Source organism: Lemur catta, chromosome 10 (genome assembly GCF_020740605.2).
Source record: "Lemur catta isolate mLemCat1 chromosome 10, mLemCat1.pri, whole genome shotgun sequence".
Classification (NCBI taxonomy): Eukaryota; Metazoa; Chordata; class Mammalia; order Primates; family Lemuridae; genus Lemur; species Lemur catta.
Genome location: NC_059137.1, coordinates 33,580,747 through 33,602,092, shown reverse-complemented (window position 1 = coordinate 33,602,092; position 21,346 = coordinate 33,580,747). Strand labels below are relative to the sequence as shown.

The 21,346-nt window shown below is 46.2% G+C and overlaps 1 protein-coding gene across 1 annotated transcript; it reads left to right on the top strand.

The window, feature by feature from the left end:
• The first annotated feature begins 1,054 nt into the window (after positions 1 to 1,054).
• NANS (N-acetylneuraminate synthase) lies at positions 1,055 to 19,905 on the top strand. Its single transcript, XM_045562488.1, has 6 exons — positions 1,055 to 1,299; positions 4,825 to 5,040; positions 13,887 to 13,986; positions 14,845 to 14,999; positions 17,673 to 17,939; positions 19,676 to 19,905. Exons 1-6 carry the CDS (start codon positions 1,168 to 1,170, stop codon positions 19,883 to 19,885), a joined length of 1,080 nt encoding a protein of 359 aa, XP_045418444.1. The 5' UTR covers positions 1,055 to 1,167; the 3' UTR covers positions 19,886 to 19,905.
• Positions 19,906 to 21,346: the final 1,441 nt, after the last annotated feature.

Sequence of the window (21,346 nt, the reverse complement as noted above, 5' to 3'; positions counted from 1 at the left end):
CCTCATTCAGGATCCTGGACTGCTCCAGGCCTTTGACCCTGTGGGTCTCCCTTCCTGGGGACACACACTTGCTCTATGTTATTTGTTTCTGACTTCTTTTCTTGGTTCCTCCAGGGGCAGCTGCCCAAGGTTGGCTGGTCTGCGGCTCACCCTTCTGCATTCTCTCTCTTGGAGCAGTCTCGCCTGTCCTCAGGCTTTTCCTCACCTGGAGTGGCTCCCAGATCTCCCTGCCCAGCCAGACTTCTGAGCTTCAGAGCTGCCTCCCCGCCCCCCAGCCTCTTGGGCAGTGTCACCTGCACATTGATACCAACACGTCCAAAACCACCCTCTCACCTTCCATCCAAAGGTGCTTTCTTGGTATTGTTTTTACTTTGTTCATGGGTTCCGGTAAGCTGAGCTAGGAATCAGTCTGACTCTGTGTCTCAAGTTTGTCTGAAATCCAGCCCAGTGTATTTTAAGAGCCCTGGGCTGGGAGGCAGTCCAGGGTCCTGGTCGCAGCTTTGCTCTGGCCTTCCCGATGGCTTTGGACAAGTCAGTGGAACTTGAACTTGCTGCCTCTCATACAATAGAAACGGCTACTTATTGAAAATTACTACATGCCAAGTACAGTGATCAGAGGTTTCTCTATATCATCTCACAGTTCTATTTTATTTTCCTACTTCAGGGAAAAAGGAAAAGAATGCTCAGGAAGACTAAGTAACGTATCCATGATTAAGAGCTGGTTAGTAGCGCAGGCTGGACTCGAACCTGCTCTATGACTTTAACTGCAGAATCCTTTTCTCCATTACACGGAAGAGCGCGCTCTCCCCATGCCCTAGCAGCTGCACGTAGGCTCTCGAGGCCACCGCCAGCCTCTTTCAGGGAGCGCTCGCGCCCGGGCGCGCGCACGGACCCCGACACTGTCAGAGACCGCGTTGCCGGGCCCGGGGCCGCTCGCAGAGCGCAGGGAGGGGCCTGGCCTCCGCGCCCCGCCCCTCACGCGGGAGGCCCCGCCCTTCTCCCCGATTGGCTGCCGGGAGCAAGACGGGGCCCGGGGATTGGCTGCTCAACGGCCGCGAGCTGACGTGGCGGGCCGGCGTGTGGGCCCAGCGGGGCTGCCCGCAGGACCCGCTGAGGCGGCGGCCGGACCAAGGCGGGCAGTGAGGCACCGGACTGCGAGCTGCTGCGATGCCGCTGGAGCTGGAACTGTGTCCCGGGCGCTGGGTGGGCGGGCAGCACCCGTGCTTCATCATTGCCGAGATCGGCCAGAACCACCAGGGCGACCTGGACGTGGCCAAGCGCATGATCCTCACCGCCAAGGTGAGGGAGCTCGGGGAGAGAGGGGCGCCGGGTGGGGTGGGGCCTCGGGGAGCGCGGACCGCTCTCCCCGCCCTCTTGGGCCTCTGCGTCCGCCTGTCCCGCCGATCGCCAATTCCCTCTTCTAAACCTTTGGAATCGCCCGCCCGCTCGACTGCCTTCCTGACTTGTCTGCATTACAGCAGCTGCCTCCTAACTCGACCTCTTTCTCTTTCCTCCTGATGCCAGAATGATCTTTGTAAAATACAGACTTGATAAGATGGTAGCACCCCTGGCACCTTCAGTGGCTCCCTATTGCCCGCAAGTAGAGTCGAAACCTTTTAACATAGCCGTCAAGATCTTAATGACCTGGCCCCTTCCTGCCTGTCATATTTAATCTCTGACATCCTCCAGCAACATTGAATTATTTCTAGGAATTGCAGTTTCTGTAAGTTGCTGTGGTCTCTCTCACCTGCCATTCCCTGTGTGTGGAATATGCAGTCGTTAAAAGCCAAGGCTCTGAGTTCAAATCCTGACTCCATCACTTCCTAGCTGTGTGAACATGGGCCAGTTACTTACGCTCTGTGAACTTGTTTCCTTATTTGAAAACCTGGCTTGATAATAATAGTACTTACCTCCAAGTTGCTATGAAGATCAAATGAGATAACTCCAGTAAAGCTCTTAGCCCAGTACTTGGCACAGAGGATTCAATAAATGTCATCTATTAGTGATAAGATGTTTATGAATATCAATGCTCCTGAGCTGTCTTCAGCTCTACTTTTTGGATGCCTTCTCCAACCCCTTCTCACCAACCCTTCCCCATTTTATTATGATTTCTGTTTAAGCCCCTCTCTCTCTCTCTGCCCCTCTCTCTCTCTGTTAGACTTTGAGTCCCCCTTAAGGGAGGGACTGCCATGTTCTTCATTATGATCCCAGCCCCCAACATGAGGCCTGCGCTGGGATTCCTTGGTTTAGCGATATCGCACACCATCTTTCCTTTCCCTGTATCAGTTCACCTGATTTTGTATCATTTGTGATTAGGTTTTGTCTTACTCTTCTTTCAAGACTAACTGCTTTTATGGAAGCCTAACCACTGAATCATAAAAATATTTTTAAAAAGTAACAATTGCTAACATTTTTTGAGTGCTTAGTCTACCAGACACTGGGCTAAGTGCTTTAAATGCACCATCTCATTTAAGTCCTACGATAACCCAATGCTGTGATGCTGTAGATTTCCTTTTAGAGGCTAAGAGAAGATAAGTGACTTGCTCAAGAGCACATAGCTAGTAAATACAGTGATAGATATTTAAAGTCTTTGCTCCTAGCCACAGGGCTCCAGCCTTTGCACATTGTTTCCTAGGGGGAAATTCCTGCTCTTAATTTAGGGGAGCAGCCAGTTTTTCCAAGGTATGACTTCTTTGAATGATGTAAAAATTCCTAGAGATATGGAAGTTATGGATACAAAGTTATAGTTTTCTCTCTTACTTTCTATCTTTTAATTTTGGTGGATAGTTCTCCAGGGGGAGGAGAATGAAGAGGTTGAGGCCATATTAAAGTGGAAAGAGCCCTGGACTGGTGTCAGGATATCATTACTAGCTGAATGATCTTGGGCAGGTGACTTTTCCTCTCTAGGCCTCAGTTTTCCGTGCTTTACAATATGTGTGTGTGTTTGTTTTAAAATTTAAAGCAGTAGAATTTCTTGAAATCCTTATATTTTAGGATTTTTTAATTTTGTCTTGGCTGCCTTCTGTAGATGGAGTCCCATTTGCAAGTTTTGTTACCCAGAGTGTATTAGTACAAGCTGGCTTGCTCACACAACAAATCTGTTTGCAATATTAAAAGGAGAGTTTGTTACATTATTTTTATTAAATTATATAATTCCATACAAATGTAAACAGATTATGATAATTAGAGATTTACTAATTGGCTATACTTTTAACTTTCAAACATTGGAGAGAATGGAGTACCATCATGGTGTTCTACTGCTTGTTCTTACCATTAGAGAAGCAATAAAACTTTGAACAAAGAAACCATCGGCATGACAGTAAAACAGGGACAATGATTCCTGAACCTGGAGTCCCCTATAGCGTTATGCAGATGAAGAAATCACTCATTTTTTAGAAAGAAACAGAAAAGAAGAAGAACCTGTTCTCTTCTCATACAACTGCTGTTATATAGAATGTAGTGCAACTCTATCTGAGTTTTTGTCATTAGTGGTTTCTGCTATTTTACTTTTGTCATGTTCCTGTAAAGAGCAGGTTTGCCCAGATAGAGACAAACTTTTTAACTTCTTGAGGGTAAGTCTGCATCTTCACAGGGAGATGAGAAGCAAAGGGAGCCCGGAGCATCTCTGTGAAGGCCCCCTCAGTAGCTTGCTGGAGAGCTGGGGTAGCACAAGTCCCTGTTGCAGGCCAGGCCAGGACACGAATGAATAGTCTTGCGGGCTGTAGGAAAGGGACCTGGCTGGCTCTGCTGGAGACACTGTGTGACTTTGGTCAAGTCACTCTGGGCCTTGGGATCTTCATCTAGACAATGAGATCTCTGTTGCCCAAGGTCACTGTCAGTTCTAATGTTCTTTGAACTTCTCTCCAGCACCAAGTCCCAACAATGCCATCTCACGATATTTTCAGGAGTGGGAGTAGCATGCTTAGCAATGATGTTTCTGTTTCTGGACCCAAGAGGTTTTCAATAACATGAATACTTCTGTGTCTACAGAAATGGCAGTGAGATGAGACTTCAGAGGGTTTTACTTATTCTTTCTATTGAGTAGTTTTTAGAAACAATTCTGGGAGATTGGAGGCTGATGGGCAATAGAGTTATAGCTTTCACAGTCAGACTATCCAGTTTTTATATAATCACTTCTGCTCAGTGGGGATTACCTCGTCTGGGGCATTTCTCAGCTTTTTTTTTTTTTTTTGTTGTTGTTGTTCAAACAAACAGAACATGCAGAAAAGCGCCAGTGCAAAACAGCAAAAAGCAGAGTTGCTATTGTTGAAGTCAGAGAACGGGGCCCCTCCCTTCGTTTCACTGCCCCTGCAAGGGGCTCCTCAGAACAGTTTACAAGTCCTGGAGCTGGCCCAAATTGCTCTTTATATAGATGGAGAAAATGACTCCAGAGATGGGAGGTGACTTAGCTAAGAGTTAGGGTCAGAGTTAAGCCTGAATCTGACTTTCTTTAGTAAATTCTGGTCCAGTGCTCATTTTACTATCCTCTGCTGAGTTATATAACTTAAAATCTTCCTTAACTCTTTGATTCAGTATTTTTAATATTACAATATAAAACAAAGCAAAAAAGCCCTACATTTTTTTGTATTAATATTTTAAAAGGGAAAAATAGTGGGGAGATCTTCCATCCTCAAACAACCTTTTCTTCCTTCTGGACTTTCTTGCTTTTCCTGTTCCTCTCTTTAGGGGTCCTTAAGGTTCTGTTGGTCTAAAAACAATCTGTTGTATTTAGAGATAATGGTGTCATCGAGGTTACCCCAGCATTTCTGCTGTCTCTGAGAATGTGCGACAGATCACCGAAAGGCTTCCTGATGTGTGTTGCAGGAGTGTGGGGCTGATTGTGCCAAGTTCCAGAAGAGTGAGCTGGAATTCAAGTTCAATCGGAAAGCCTTGGAGAGACCATACACTTCGAAGCATTCCTGGGGGAAGACATACGGGGAGCACAAACGGCACCTGGAGTTCAGCCACGACCAGTACAGGGAGCTGCAGAGATATGCCGAGGAGGTTGGGATCTTCTTCACTGCCTCTGGCATGGACGAGGTGAGCCCTCTGCAGCTCTGTCATTTGTCACTCTAGCAGACCCAGGATACAGCAGGCAGGCAGCCTGGTGGCGTTCTGCTTAGAGGCAGCTCCACCTTGCTCACCTGCTCTGTGCCCAACTCTGTGGAAAGTCAGCAGGAGCCAAGGCCCGGTGAGAGTCTGGGGGAGGAAGACATAGCTTCAAAAACAAGCTGTCTCTGGGAGCAGAGGGCAGCCATGCTGGAACCCCAGTGTCCCTTAAAGCTTGTGGGGACACCCCAGCTGGGCCAGGTTTCTCCCAGTGGAAAATGGTCTGGATTAGGAGCCTACAAACCACAGTTCCAACAGGAATCTGCCCCTTGGTGACTATCCTTGACTGACTTGGGTGGGGCAATACTGGCACCGTCCTGGAGGGTGTGGCTTGCAGGATGGTCCTGGGTGGCTTTGGCTTGGCCATGTGGACATTCTAGCAGTGTCCAGCTGGAGACAGGTCTTAGGTCCCATCTGCTCTGTGACTGTCTCCTTAAGAGTCCTTCAGGTATTCTTTCTTTGCATGTAAAAAAATTTTTAGTTATAAAAATAACATTACAGAAAGTTTAGAAAACAGGAAAAAGGGAGAAAAACTGACCCATAATCCCTATATAGCAGCTCTTTTATGTATTTCCTCCTGAAGTCTTTTCATATGCACGTTTTATTGGCTGCCTGTACTGTTTGTGAACACTTAGTTCTGCACATGCTTGTTCCAGTTAACATCATACCATGAGCTTTCACCCTGTGCTTAAAGATTTCAATAGCAGTGTAATATAATATTTCTTCTGGAGCATGAGATATAATATACCTACCCATTCTTCTACTTTTGGACATGAAGATTACTTTCAGTTTTTTGTACTATTAATATATAGTGCCGAGATAAGTATCTTTTTTCTGTTTTGGGGTATTTCCTTAGGATATCTTCTTAGAAATAGATTATTAGATGAAACCTAAGAACATTTTTATGGCTCCTGACACAGTTTTTTTAAAAAAATCCATTCTGAGTGATTCACATATATTAGCTCCATATTTTTTTTTTAGAGGCAGGGTCTCACTATGTTGCCCAGGCTGGTCTTGGACTCCTGGCCTTGAATGATCCTCCCACCTTGGCCTCCCAAAAAAGTGCTGGGATCACAGGTGTGAGCCATGCACCTGGCTGTCTTGAAACACTTTTTCTTTTCTTTTGGTCAACCAGATTGTCTGAAGCATACCGCTGACACTGTGCTACCTTTCCAATTCCAAAATATATTTGTGAATTGAATCAAAATAAGTACACATGCAGCCAGGCCATTGGTGGTTTGAAAAAGGAGGCGGGGTGAGAACCTAGGCCTCTGGGAAACTTGGCAGTGTCAGGCTTCGGTTCTGTAGACCAAATTCATTCCTTAATTCACAGCATTCATAAGCATGCCATTCTTCAGTTCTAACTGTGCATTTAGCAATCATGATTCCCTGCTTTTGAATTATACATTATAGTTTGCAAAGCATCTTCACATGCAGTAATGTATTTTACCCCCACAGTGCCCCATTTTACAGATGAAGAAATGGAGACAGAGGGGGTGGCAAATTTGTTCAGTGTCACACAGTTAGGAAACAGGTCCTGGGGGCAGCGGTCTGATGCCTAGAGCAATGTGCTTTCCACAATCGGCAGCTGCTGCCTCCTGGCAGTCAGCCCAGGCTTCCAAGAGTATCAGACTCCCACAGTGAACGTCTGAGAGCTCTGCAGAGCCCCTGGGCTTTCCCCTGCTCTGCACCACCCTTGGTACTGGCTCAAGACTGATGTTGTCTGGACAGTCTCTGGGCCCAAGAGCTGCCTAGGAGGCAAGAGGAGAGATTTTTGTAAGCAAACCCTACCGAAGTGGTTACTTAGATAGATTGCTGATCTTCCATTAATTATTGCCCTGCAGGCTGAGGCAGGGACCTACCCTGCAACCAGTTCCAAATCTGAGAACTGGGTTTGCGTAAATTCAGTTTGAACTGGTGGCATAGCAGCCTCCATTTCAGAAAAGAATGAGTAAGTCATGTATGTATCTACAACAGAACCGAGCAGCTTCCAGGAAGACATTTCAGGGACGTTATTGTGTGAGCCCTTCTGGGTGTACTCGCAGCCTGGGAGGGATTCTGGGACTGTGTGGAGTGTCCCCTAAAGAAATAGGATTGTTTTTCATCAGACAAATCACAGAGTTTTGTTTCTGGTTAAATATTGTTCTTTCAAAGTGATGGTCACTTGGCGGACAGCAAGATGGAACTTGGGTTTTTTGGCCTAGGAGCCAAGCACCCTGGCTCTGAGCATTTTTCTGATCCCAGCTTAAAGAGTACTTCCTCAGGGAATTCTTCCCTGTGCCCTACTTGGTTTAGGTTCCCTCCCCATGTTTTCATGGTGCTCTTTACCTCTGTAATTACGTCTTAAATGTTCTTTTCCCTACCAGACTGTTAGGCCCACAAGTTCCCCATGCCTGGCACATAATAGGTACTTAGGAGATACTTGTTGAATGAATAAATGAATGAATGAGGCAAACATAAGGGAGGATCAGGGGCTTTTATCAGACTCTTAAAGGATCTGTAAGGCAAAAAAGGTTAAGGAGGAAAGAACATGGGCTTTGAAATCCAAAAGACTTGGGTATTGTTTATAGTTTTATCATAACCAGCTGAGTGATCAAGAACAAGGATCTTTGACATTTGAGTGTTTGTTATTACCAAGTTCTCGGCTAGGTATTTTAACTCTACCGCCTTATTTACTCTTCTTGATCCCTTGAGCTAGGACTGTTATTATCACCATTTTACAGATGAAGGAAACTGACATACAGGGTGTCCACAGCTGGTGATCAGCAGAGGCTCAATTCCAACCCAGGCGATCTGACTCCAGAGCCTGACCCCCTAACCACAGCGCTCACCATCGTGAGCCCAGGTCACTGTGAACCCTGTTTCCTCATAGGTAAAGGGTCAGGTGGTAGGTTAAAATACCTAGCACGGCGGGGTGCGGTGGCTCACGCCTATAATCCTAGCACTCTGGGAAGCCGAAGTGGGTGGATTACTCGAGGTCAGGAGTTCGAGACCAGACTGAGCAAGAGTGAGACCCCTGTCTCTACTAAAAATAGAAAGAAATTAGCTGGACAACTAAAAATATATAGAAAAAATTAGCCGGGCATGGTGGCGCATGCCTGTAGTCCCAGCTACTCGGGAGGCTGAGGCAGAAGGATCGCTTGAGCCCAGGAGTTTGAGGTTGCTGTGAGCTAGGCTGACGCCACAGCACTCACTCTAGCCTGGGCAACAAAGTGAGACTCTGTCTCAAAAAAAAAAAAAGAAAAATACCCAGCACGTAGGTTTGTCTTCTGCAATAGGTGAGATCATCTATGTAAAGTGCAGTGCTCAAGACAGGCCCACGTCTGTTGTGTTCACCACCATGAACCCGGGTCCTGGCATAGCATCATGCTTACGTAAATATCTTGATGAAAGGAGGGTCATATTCCAGATTTGACATGTGTTTTTGTTATATGCTTATTTCATGTACTCTTCCTTCAGAATGGTTTGGGATTGCTCTTTGGGAACTGCTGTAAAACTCAATCACTCAGGGACAGCCAAGTCCTTGTCCTTAGAGGGCAGGCTTAGGTTCAAGAAACAACTAATTGTTGTCATGCCAAATATGAATAGACTTAAAATTCCCGGGCAAAATTTATGTTGTGAACTGACTTAGTAACATGTAAGTAATGAGACAGATTTTGTGTTTTTGCAGGGCCTGTAAGTAGGCTCTGGAGAAAATTCCCAAAGAAGAGTACAAAAGTATTTTGGATCTCTAGTATTATCTTTGGAATAAGCATATGGCCTTTTCCAGAGTAATTTCTTTGAGAAGTACTTCCTTTGGAGGACTAATCCTAACCTGTTTGTTAAGAACCCCTGCTGAATGGTACATACCCTGGCTGTATGATATATACTTCTGCTACATGGTGTGTATAGATTTGTGTATATTTTTGGTAGTAAATGATAAAATAGACTGTATCTGCATAAATTTTATGCATTCTTGACACATCTAACTTTTTCTTAATTTTTTCAGTATTTCTAGGTTACCCAGTTCATCTGCAAGTTTTTTCAAATTGTCACAAATCTCCAGAAATTTTCCCAGCTGTACAGTGCACACTCCTGCTGTGTGGCCCATACCCTGGCTTTATGGCCTGGTGGCTGAGTGGACCCCGGGGTCAGATTTTGAGTTTGAGTATGCTCTTTCTGTCATTCCTGGTGTATCCATTTGGAGGTTATTTAACCTCACTGTGCCTCCGTTTCTTCAATTGTAAAGTGGGATTAGTAGCAGAACCCATCTGGTAGGGTCGTTGTGAGGATAAAGTGTGATCATTGATATAAAGCATAGCACGCAGTCGGCATTCATGGAAAGCAACCTGGGCTAAGGGCCGGGACATCCGTATTTGCCCTGACTCGGCCCTTAACTCTCAGTGCGACCCTGGTGAGGTGTACCAGAGGCAGGTGCTGGAGGGGAGGGAACTTTCCCTGGGCCTCCATTTCCTTTTCTGTGTGTGAACAAGCTGCTGTCCAAGGGCTCTCCCTGCTCTGACGTCCCAACTCAGTGTAGAAGCAGAGAAGATGTCACCAAGGTGACTTACACCTGGAATGAGGACTTTTTCTTCAGTCTGTTTCCAGCCCCTGAGGTTCTGGATCTGACAGTAGGAAAAACGTACCTCCTTGCGTCTGTGAGACTGCTGAGGAAAAGTCACTTCTTTAGGTCGTTCCCTTCCAGTAGCTTCGGTTGTGAAGCAGGAGCAGTTGGGAGATACAAAGGAGTCTGGGTGTTTGGTAGTGGGGGCTTCCTCTGCCTGTACCCCTTTTTGGTTTCTTTCCCCTCCAGTCCCCAGGACGCCCTCTCTGGTGTCTGGGACGCGTGCTCTGGAGCCATACTCTCTGAGCTCAGGTCCTGGTGCTGACATTTTCTGTGTGGCTTGGGCTCTTCAGGTAACCTCTTGTAGCCACAGTGGCCGCACCTGTAGAAACGGGATCGTAAAGAGGCCTTCCCTCAGGGCTACGGGGGAGGACCCAGTGAGATAAGCCCACTGGGTGCAAGCTCCGGCTTGATAGCTTTCTCCCACTCAGAACCCTTAGGAGTTTTTCTGCTTCAGCCTAATTGGGCTCAGAGGCTCCTCTGTCCTCGGAATGCCATTTGTTCCCAGCTGGTCCCCTGACTGACCTGGGGCACTGAGAGTGAGAGGAAAATGCATTCTTAAGAGCCTTTACCAGTGTTAATTTACCTTGCTGGCCAGGTCCCTGTTGCTGAACCAGCATTTCCTGTCCACCAGGCTGTCCTGTGTTTACCTAGCCAGTGGCTCCATCTTTACCCACCCTGACTTCCTTGTAGACAGGGGGCATTTATTGAGGGCTTGTTTTCTCCACTCTGTATGCTTTTCTAGGGCGTTCTCTGTGTCCCCAGGAAATGTTAAGGTGTGGCAGAATTTTATTAAGGCCAAGAAAACAATCCGGGAACCTGGTCAAAAGGTGCACTGAGGCTCTGTAACTCAAGTGAAACGAGCAAGGAGCGTCTTTAGTCTAATTGGAAAGTTGTACTGAGAAAGCAAATGAAAGCCAGGACTTTAGAGGTGGCCCCTGAGGGACGTGCTTCCCTCACATGCAGCGACCATCCCAGCAGAGCTGCCCTTCCCGCCAGCATCTACCTCTTCCTTTCCCCTGCCACCCACCAGCAGGGCTCCAGCCTCTGTCCAAGTCACCGTGTACCCCCGACAGCCACTGCACTGAGGGCAGGCCCAGTCTTCTTATGGCTCACGCTTCCCTCTCACCATCTCCTTGTCCTGGGAAGCTCTAGAACATTCCCAGTTCTCCCTAACTCATCACTATGGGCTTCTTTTTTTTTTTTTGAGACAGAGTCTTGCTCTGTTGCCCGGGCTAGAGTGAGTGCCGTGGCGTCAGCCTAGCTCACAGCAACCTCAGACTCCTGGGCTCAAGCGATCCTACTGCCTCAGCCTCCCGAGTAGCTGGGACTACAGGCATGCGCCACCATGCCCGGCTAATTTTTTCTATATATATTTTTAGCTGTCCATATAATTTCTTTCTATTTTTAGTAGAGACGGGGTCTCACTCTTGCTCAGGCTGGTCTCAAACTCCTGACCTCGAGCGATCCACCTGCCTCAGCCTCCCAGAGTGCTAGGATTACAGGCGTGAGCCACCACTCCCAGCCCACTATGGGCTTCTTTTTCCTTTCCTGCAGGATCTAAAAACTGAGGGGAGAGGAGGGGCCTTTAGAAAAATCCCAGCTCTGCTCCTCTCTTTCCTGTGACCCCTTACTTAGATCAGCAGTTTCCAAAGTTTCTACAGGACATAGTACGGAGAGGCAGTTCTGTGGGCACTCGTCCATCCTCATTAATTAATTGATTTGGAATCCAAAAAGTTCTGAGTCGAATAAGTTTGGGAATTCCCTGGGTTTAAAAACCAGACAAGTTCCCCCAAACGGGTCTGCGGTGGGGCCCTATTCTGGGCGTTGAACGCAGTAGGGTGCTGGAGGAGGGTCACAAGTGGCTGAGTTCCTTTCCAAAAAGCTTTGTGGCTTTGTGCTGTGGGGTGGGAGGGAGGGAGGGGTCCTGAGGCTGCTGGCCGCGTTGCACCCTACATGGAGAGGGGACCCGACAGCAGGGTGGGCAGGCTAGGGGGAAGCCAAAAGTCCACGGAAAGAAGAGGGCCCCCCAGGGCGCAGCGCTACCACCTGGGGCCGGAAGGCCAAGCAGAACCTTCCAGATTACTGAAGGGGGCGCCCTGCCCAGGGCGATGACTCCTCCAAGTGGCCACCAGGTGGCGCCTGCTCCCCAGGAGGACTGCGGAATGTGGCGCCCCTCCCTTCCCGCGGGCATCTGCCCGTTTATTCCTCGCTTGAAAATTATAGAAATCCATGCAGATTTTACTGCCTCTGTAAGTGAGCTTTTGCAGAGTGGTTTTTCCCCTGCATTTCACCCCTTCTTGTCCCTGCTCGCTCTGCGCTTCTCCTGAGTGGGCTCATCCAGGTGTTTATGCCCTGGAGGGCCCCACTCCGCAGTGGAACATCATGAAGGAGAACTTAGCATGGGGTTTCCCCCTTTAAACGGAAAACGCCCTTTTCATCTGCCAGATAGAGTGAGAAGGGTGGGAAAATAAGACTGTGTTCAATAAATCTATTACAAACAGACGTTTTTCAGTCCCATCTTAGGGCTGGTTAACAGTGTGAGACACGTAAACAGAAGGAAAGAGTGAGGTAGAAAAATTTGGAAGGGGAAAGAAAAGAGGGAAAATAAAGCAGAAGGAAAAGCCGCAAGAACAGCATGAAAGGGAGTTAGACACTCGCAGGTGAGCGGCACTCAGGCCACACGGCACCGTGTCTCCTGCACTGCGAGGGTTGCGCAGTGCCTTGAAGCTGCTCACTGGCCAGCTAACCTCTCCTTCCGGCTCTCCAGCAACTCCCACCCCAACGTTGGAGGATTTACAAGGGAGCAAAGTTAGGAGCAGTGTTTGGAGTAGCTCATCACCTGCTGGGAAGATGGACGGAGCTCAGGCTGCAGTGGGTGGATTTAAAGAGGCACCGTCAGAGTGACCTTCTCATATGTTCCTTACCACACTCTGCCCTCCGGATTTTCATGCCTGGTGGTCCAGCTCCTTGACACTCAGAGTATGATTCGTGGGCCAGCAGCAGCAGCACAATGGCATTAACAAGGGACTTAATAGACTTTTAGGCACCACTGTAGACCAACAAAATCAGAATTTGCATTATATTTTAGTAAGACTCCTGGGATATTTGTGTGCATGTGATCAAGTGTCAGAAGCACTGGCCTAGCTCATCAAGCCCTAACTTACCTCTCAATCGCAGGCAGCATTTTAGGATAGAACTAAGATATTTGGAACCATTCAGAGACATTGATTCTTCCTCCCTCTGAAGTCCAACTTCAATTTAAAAAAAAAAAAGGACTCAAGAAGGCTTTTGGAGGTGATGCATATGCTTATTACTTTGTGGTGATGGTAACATGAGTGTATACATATTCCAAACTCACCAAATTGTATATATATTATACAGTTTTTGGTATAGCAATCACACCTCAATAAAACAAAATGAGTAATAAAAAGTAGACTTTTGAGTTATTGTAATTTGACAGCAAACTGAGGTTTTACGCTTATAATTTGTGATCGACTGATTCCTTCAGCAAACGTTTGCTGATGTTTACCTATTTCCTGAGTCTTATTGATGAATCTCAGAGAAGGGTGTTGAAGAGCCCTAGATAGATAATGGCAAGTGGTGATGTTGCGTCCAAAAAAGTGGCCAAGGTTTGCTTTTCTGTGGGCTGCATGGTTTGAGGTCTGAAAGGTTTTGGGTTTATGGGCCCTGCCAGCTGTGGATCACTGTCAAGGCTGGGCCACAAACTGCTCCATTTTCCCCTTTGGCAAGGATTGAAATGACCTCTTTTGCAGCCTATTTGGCCCTGAGTAAAGGGGAAAGCCTTTGGGGGCTGTTCACTTTCTCATTGCCTGGTTTTCTGTGTCAGCATTAGGTCATGACCCTTTCATGTTTGTTCCCTGGGCCCAGGGCCCCTGGAGGAGGCAGGGTTTGGCCAGGGATATTCCTTTCCAGACTGTCATAGCCAGTGCAGACCGGCACTAAGTGTTTGTTGGACAAGTCGATGGGTGGATATGAATAAATGCTTCAATGAAATAACTGAGAACAAATCTTTGCCTGCTTTCAAGTTGTTGAGAGTCCTTCTCACTGAGTAAGAGGAGAGGGGTTTTCTATTTATATGTTAATCCTCCTCTGTTGTGAGGACAGTGTTTTTAAACAATAGTGAAAAGGAGCTCCTCTTTGATTTTTGTAGATGGCAGTTGAATTTCTGCACGAACTGAATGTTCCGTTTTTCAAAGTTGGATCTGGGGACACTAACAATTTTCCTTATCTGGAAAAGACTGCCAAAAAAGGTGAGTGTCTAATTTTTGTCATAAAATCTGAAGGAGTCCAAACTTTCATATTTTTACTCCCCTAGTGGTGGCCCACTTCAGGGTAGATCTCATGAAGACAAACTTTAGAAACCTCTTTTCAATCAGCATATACTTCCACTTTTTATGTGCTTACTTGAAAGGAAAGAAATTAAGTATATGACTGTTTTTACAATAAATTTTTAAAGAAAATTTCCTAATTAAATTTTTTTTATTTATAAGAAATTAAAGATATGACAGTATATATAAAACTTCTTAGAGGAAACTGATTTGAGAAATATTCTGTAGTTATAATATCTAAATATCTACATGGTACAGTTTATAAAGTGGTTTTACAACATGAGCGATCTCATTTGTTCCTCATGACAAGCTAGGACTGAAGTGGGTCATGATTATGGCGCTTTATACTTATTTCATAGAGGAGGTGCCCGAGACATGGAGAAGGCCAGTGCTCTGCCCAGCGCAGCTGGGAGTGGCAGCCCCAGGCCTCACAGACACTCACACTCTTGAATTGGGGGTCAGTGTATACCCTACTGTACTGCCATACTGTGCAACCTCTTAGTCAGAGGAGGTGCTCATTTTCCTTTTGGGAGTGTGAAATTCCTCTGCTCCTGAATTTAGTTCACTTTGCTCAAGAATAATGTTGGGGGACAGAGGGGAGTCTATATTTCCTGTGGTCAAGGGCAGGAACCCACCCAGCTCACCTCTGTTTCCCCACAGTGTTTTAAGTGTTATCTGTGGAGTTCAGTTGAATGATGGTACCAACAGCTGGGATGTGTTTGAGGGAGAGTCAGAACCTTACAGAGAAAGTGATGGTGGTGTTGGCGTTGGGTTGCCCAGGTCGCCCGATGGTGATCTCCAGCGGGATGCAGTCGATGGACACCATGAAGCAGGTCTATCAGATTGTGAAGGCACTCAACCCCAACTTCTGCTTCCTCCAGTGCACCAGCGCCTACCCGCTCCAGCCCGAGGACGTCAACCTGCGTGTCATCTCGGTGAGCAGGGGTGGGCGTTGCCTGATCAGGCCACAGCACAGTGGCTTCTCGTGGACCATTTATTGGGGGCAGATAGTCTTTTTTGGTAACCAAAATTCTGAGCAACCATGGCATACTTCGTAATTTGAACATCCTCTGACAGTCTTGCTGTCATAGAATCAAATTAGAACCAAGCAGTTGAAGGAGTGCATACATTTTAAAGAGGGTGACTATAAATGAAATTTTCTTAAAACCAATCTTAATTTCTGCCATTATAAAATTTAGAGTGGAGTCCTCATAATTGCCTTTGTACACATTTTCTTTACCAGTGTGTATTGCCCGTTAGAGGCCCCTGTTCTCTGAATTGCTGGCTCATTTCCTTCCTTAGTGTATTTTCTATTCTTTTAAATTGTGGCAAAATATACAAAGCCTAAAATTTACCATTTTAACCATTTTTAGATGTACAGTTCAGTGGCATTAAGCACATGCTCACTGCTGTGCTGCCATCACCACCGTCTACCTCCAGAGCTTTCTCTTCATCCCAGACTGAAACTCTGTACCCATGAAACACTAACTCCCCATTTCCTCCCTCCCCCCACCCCTGGTAACCACCATTCTACCTTCTGTGTCTATGAATTTGGCTCCAGGTACCTCAAATGAGTCGAATCACACAATATTTGTCCGTTTATGTTGGCCTTTTTTACTTAGTCCTCGAAGTTCATCCATGTGGTGGCATGTGTCAGAATTTCATTCCTTTTAAGGCTGAATAGTAGTCCATCTTTCACATATGCCACATTTTCTTTATCCATTCATCTGCTGACGGACATTGGGATGCCTCCACCTTTTGGTTAATGTGAATAATGCTGCAATGAACATTGGTGTACAGATATCTGTCTTTTTCCATATTCAGTTATAGGAGACCTTCTTGAAACTTCTGGCTTTTTCTGCTCTATTATTTGCTGGTTCTCTTATTTTCTAATTCTGAGCATCCCCAAGGCTCAAACTGGTTGCAATGACAGCCTTGAAGGAGCTCTCTCTCTCCTAAGATTTTGTCTACTCCATCACGTTACAGATGGTGAAGTCCAGTCCCAAGGGGCCCCACAGCAACTTGGTGCAAAGTGGGGATTAGAACCTGGGCCCCATCAGCCTAGTTTTTTGTCTTTTAATGTATCAGGCCATCTCTATCAGTTCCTCCTGGTAGCGCCTGAAATTTAATTTAATTAGAAAACAAATACATATGTAATTATCCATAAAAAACATTATAGTAACATTAATGGAATGCTAAATATATATATACACACATTTGTAATCCTGATATTGCAATTAACCAGTTTTCCTTTTATATTTTCCTCTCAGCATAATATCTGACATTTTGGTTTTTCCATGATAGTATAAGCTTTTTTACATGTTGCCACATAGCCTTTGTATTTAACTTAAGAAAAATTTTAACCTTTTTGAAAACAGACACTGCTGTCTTTTTACCTAAACTTTCTGTCCCTCCCAATCCTGATAGTTTTTTCTCCACTTCTAGCTCATCTCTAAATCATTTTATTTTATTTTTATTTGCTTATTTTTTCTGGAGATAGGGTCTCATTCTGTCACCCAGGCTGGAGTGCAGTGGTGTCATCATAGCCCACTGCAGACTTGAACTCCTGGCCTCAAGTCATCCTCCTGCCTAGGCCTTCCAGAGTGCTGGGATTACTGTGAGCCACCGTGCCAGGCCAAAATCATTTTAAAAACTTAAACATTTTTTTTCTTAACTCAGACAACTCTGAATATATATAATGTAGAAAATGAACATCTCCTGTAATTCCATCCCACCGAGATTACCATAATTAACAATTTAGTATATGTGGCTCCAGATATTTCTGTTTATTTTCTTTCTCAGTATATTGTAGACACCGTTTCTCTTCCATCCCCACCCGAGGTGCTGTCATGTCCTCCTCTCTTGATACCATAGCACACTGAGAGTTATTTTGGCAGCCCACCTGCTCTTGGGCCACCCACTGTGTTACAGCAGTTTGAATTCTCTGACCTGTCAACCTGCAGTCCGTCACACACCCTTAAGCCTGCTGTTCAAGGCCTTTGCCACTCCACTGTCCTAATCTTTTATCAAACCCTATCCAAGTCTTTCTCCTATACTTACGCTTTCTGGTCACCCTCACCAACAAGACTCACTCATCTTAGAATGTCTTTTGTTGCATTCAGTGGATTATAGATAACTGATTAATTAATTATTTAGCATCTCCACCAAAGGACTATTTTGAGAATGGGCTGTATATATTATTGATGGTATTTTTGCATATAGCACACTTGCTTTCAGCAGCTCAGGCTAATTAAATGTGACAGATGCTCTTTGAATGAGTTTAGGCATTTGGTTATAGTTCCATTGTTTTTCCTGGTGGTTTGTGCAGTGTGAAACATTCTTAAACTTCATTGTTAATGATAACAATAGCTATTGTTTTGGGAGCATTTACAACATGCTGAGTGCTTTGCATGCATTTATAGCAGCCCTGGACAGGTGCTTTTATAATCCCCAGGAAAGAGAGGCTGAGAGAACCTCAGCATCTTGCTCATGGTTGCACAGCCAGTGAGTGGCTAAACTGGGCTCCACTCAGATCTGCCTGACCCTGGAGAATAATATGCCTAAAGCACCACACTATTTAACCTTTTCTTCCTTTTTCTATTTTAAAGGAATATCAGAAGGTCTTTCCTGACATTCCTATCGGGTATTCTGGGCATGAAACAGGCATAGCAATATCTGTGGCTGCAGTGGCCCTGGGGGCCAAGGTGTTGGAACGTCACATAACTTTGGACAAGACCTGGAAGGGGAGTGACCACTCAGCCTCACTGGAGCCTGAAGAACTGGCTGAGCTGGTGCGGTCAGTGCGCCTCGTGGAGAGGGCCATGGGCTCCCCGACCAAGCAGCTGCTGCCCTGTGAGATGGCCTGCAATGAGAAGGTGGGTCCACCCGACTCCGCTCGGCTCCACTGCTGTGAGCGGGGACCAGGTGGGCGGATCTGAGAGGACAGTCAGTACCAGCTCTACCTGAGCCAGGCTGATGAGCTGCTAAAGGAGTGTTGGTCCAACTCCTCTGAATTTCTTCAGGCTCATGTTAGCAGCAGAACTGTTACTCGTAACAGCAGTATCTTGTACAGTAGTTACTCGTAGCAGTAGGAGAAATATGTTACATAAGGTGAACTTTAGTGGTTTTTCTGGGCACCTCCTAGGTTATGTTAGAGTCTTCCACTAGATCTCTGAAGCCTGTGGCCCCAGTGCTGCTAGACTTCAGGAGATGTAAAGGGGGTGAGCCCTGCGATAGGTCATGTCCAGGGTCCCTTGGAGTAGGTAAGCTCTGAAAAACCTGGGAAACATTTAGGCAAGGGGTTCTGCGAGGCATTGGGAACAGAACCTGTGGCATTCTCAAAGCAGGGGAGGCACTGAATAGATGGCAGTGAGTCGTCACGGGGGTTGGTGGGTGATGATGCAGATAAGTATTCCTTGTACAGCACCGACCTTCAGACAGAGGGATGAGGAGGCCAAGAAGCACTGCCTGGCACACTGACTATAAGGGCGTTTTGGAAGCCAAGGCCTGGACCTTCTTGCCCTCTGAGTCACAGAGCCAGGTGTCCTGGGGCTGTCAGGCGTGTAGACACACCTAATCTGCCCCAGGCTGTCCGGGTCAAGGCAAAGATCAAACACCAGGCATTCGTGGGGAATATCATCATCTTTTATTCTAGTAGGGCCTACCTGCCACCCCAAATTAAAGATGCATGTATACCAGGAGATCAAAATAATAGTAAAAAGAAATAAACTACTTTATAGAGGAAACGGGGAGAGAATTATACCAGAAACCAGAATGAGATTTACAGCAGTTGAGCACTTAATTTGGCTCCCTGAGCAAACAGTACACTATAAGGCAGGCATTTTATCCTGGCCCTGAATTCCACACAGAATTGATTCCTTGGGCTCTCGAGTGGAGGATGTGGAAGAATAAAATAGATAATTTGTTTGAAAGCATTTGTGGAGAAGACAGAAACACTGGTCGTGAGCGTCAGGCACCCTTCATTCCCCTCACCTGCCTGTCCTATCTGCCCTTCCTGGGGAGCCCTCTTTCCTGTCACACTCACAGTCTTTTTTACCAGATGGAGTGGTTTATGCCCCCCGAGAGCAGTAGAGTGGGAGTCAGGAATCTCATCCTCTAGGTTCTCATCCTGCCTGTTTGCAACTTTGGCCAAGTCAGCGCCTTCTGTGGGCCTCAGTTTCCCCATGTTTACAATGAGATATGGAGCTAGGTGGTGACAAAAGGAATCAGTTTCCATGTATGTTCCAGGTACATTGCATATTATCACTGATCCTTACAGTCATCTGGCAGATACAGGCACAGTTGTTTCCCATTTTACAGGGAAACTAAACACGGCTTATCCCCAGCTCACTGGGATTTGAACCTCCTTGTCTACATAGCCCAAGCCCTTTCCTTTGCTCTTTCTTCTAAATGCCCACCTCTGAGTCTCTGGATTCACCCCACACTGACCGAATCCCTGCTGTGTATGTGATATTGTTTTGGGTGGTGTTGGGGACAACAGAGTCCCTGCTCCCAAGGTACCTTGTGAAGACGGGTCAGGGACCTTGGGTGTAAAGGGATGTGCACTAGTTATTTCTCTGAAGCTGCCACTGAGTCTTAATTTTGTCCACAGCTGGGCAAGTCTGTGGTGGCCAAAGTGAAAATCCCGGAAGGCACCATTCTAACGCTGGACATGCTCACTGTGAAGGTGGGCGAGCCCAAAGGCTATCCTCCCGAAGACATCTTTAATCTCGTGGGCAAGAAGGTCCTGGTCACTGTTGAAGAAGATGACACCATCATGGAAGAATCGGTAGAAAATCATGGCAAAAAAATCAAGTCTTAAATAAAGTGCCATTCTCTGAATTCTCAGTTCCTTGCTGGTGCCATCGGGTGGGTGAGCTGGGGCAGGAGTGGTGGTCCCCAGAGACCTGGCGTTCATCCGCCACCACCAGCCCCTCCTTACACAGCAGATATTTCTGGGCCAGGCCCTGTGTCAAGCCCGTTGGAGAGATAAGAGGAGGAAATGAGGCAGTCTCTGCTTCAAGGCGGCTGGCACAGAAGGGGAGGTGGGCTCAAGAGCAAGTCCACATCCTCCAGTTGCTATGTGCCTGCACAGAGAGGCAAGAACCGGCTGCTCGGGTCCTCTCCTTTAAGCCTTCATTCTCATGCCCTGCGAAGCCAAGCAGATCTCACTTCCTTACACCCTGCCTTACTCCTCCAAAGCCCTTACCCCTTCCTGCCCTTGGGCTCTGTGTCCAGTTAGTATTGTATGGTGGTCACTCTGCACCGGAGAAGGGATTGGTCAAAGGATCTTGTAGGCAGAGAAATGCAGAAAGCACTCCTATCTCTGAGCAAAGAGAGGGAAATGGCACGTGTTCCTTCTTTCAACAAAGTTTGAAGGCCTACTATGTGCCTCAGTGCTTTAGGCACTGAGGATACGGCGGTGTCCCATCCCTTCCTCAGGGAATCTGCGTTCAGATGGGGGCAGATGCGCAGTAAACTGTAAGTACTGTGAGCAGTCACACGGTATGTTAGACGCCGATATGCGCAATAGGGAAAAACAGATCAGTGTAAAGGAGATGGGAGTGTGGGGCATGGAGCCTACAATTTGTAAATATGAAGGTAACGCTGAAATCAGCCCTTCTACAGCAACAAAATTTTATGTCACATAGTATAAAATTACAAATCCAGCTAACAAAAAAGATTATTTTACTTCCTTGAACAAAAAGCATGCACCTTTTATAGAGATTCAGTGTCATATTCCTCTTTGTCGTTTTGAACCAGTACTGAGATTAATAATTCTTTTCAAATGTATTTTCAAATTCTTAATCGTTCACATTTATTTTACCTTGTTTACTACATAACTATATAACTCCTCTTGTTTCAAAGTGTGTATTTGAGTCTCTTTTCAAATGCATATAATTTGACTTTTGAAGTTTCTTTGAGTATAGGGCCTCCCTCTCCTGTGGATCCCAAAACAATTTCTAGAATGGCATGTGTGTCTGGGTGGGTGGGTAGGTGGGAATCCTGTGTGTACTTGTGTAAAAGAGACACTGTAAAATTGATGCGCTAAGAACTGATGTATGACAGTATCAGTTTCTGGCTGGTGTTCACCCCCTTTCAATTTTCCTTGGAAGCAGATGTTGAGTAAATTGATTTCTGATTTCATGGCCTTTTTTTCTACAACACTAGAGAAAGTGACATTTAAGCAAATAACTGAGACGTCCTAACAAGAAGCGACAGAATATGGTAGTAGAGGGGTATGTTCCAGGACCTGGAAACAGGATATGGATCTGAAAGGGAG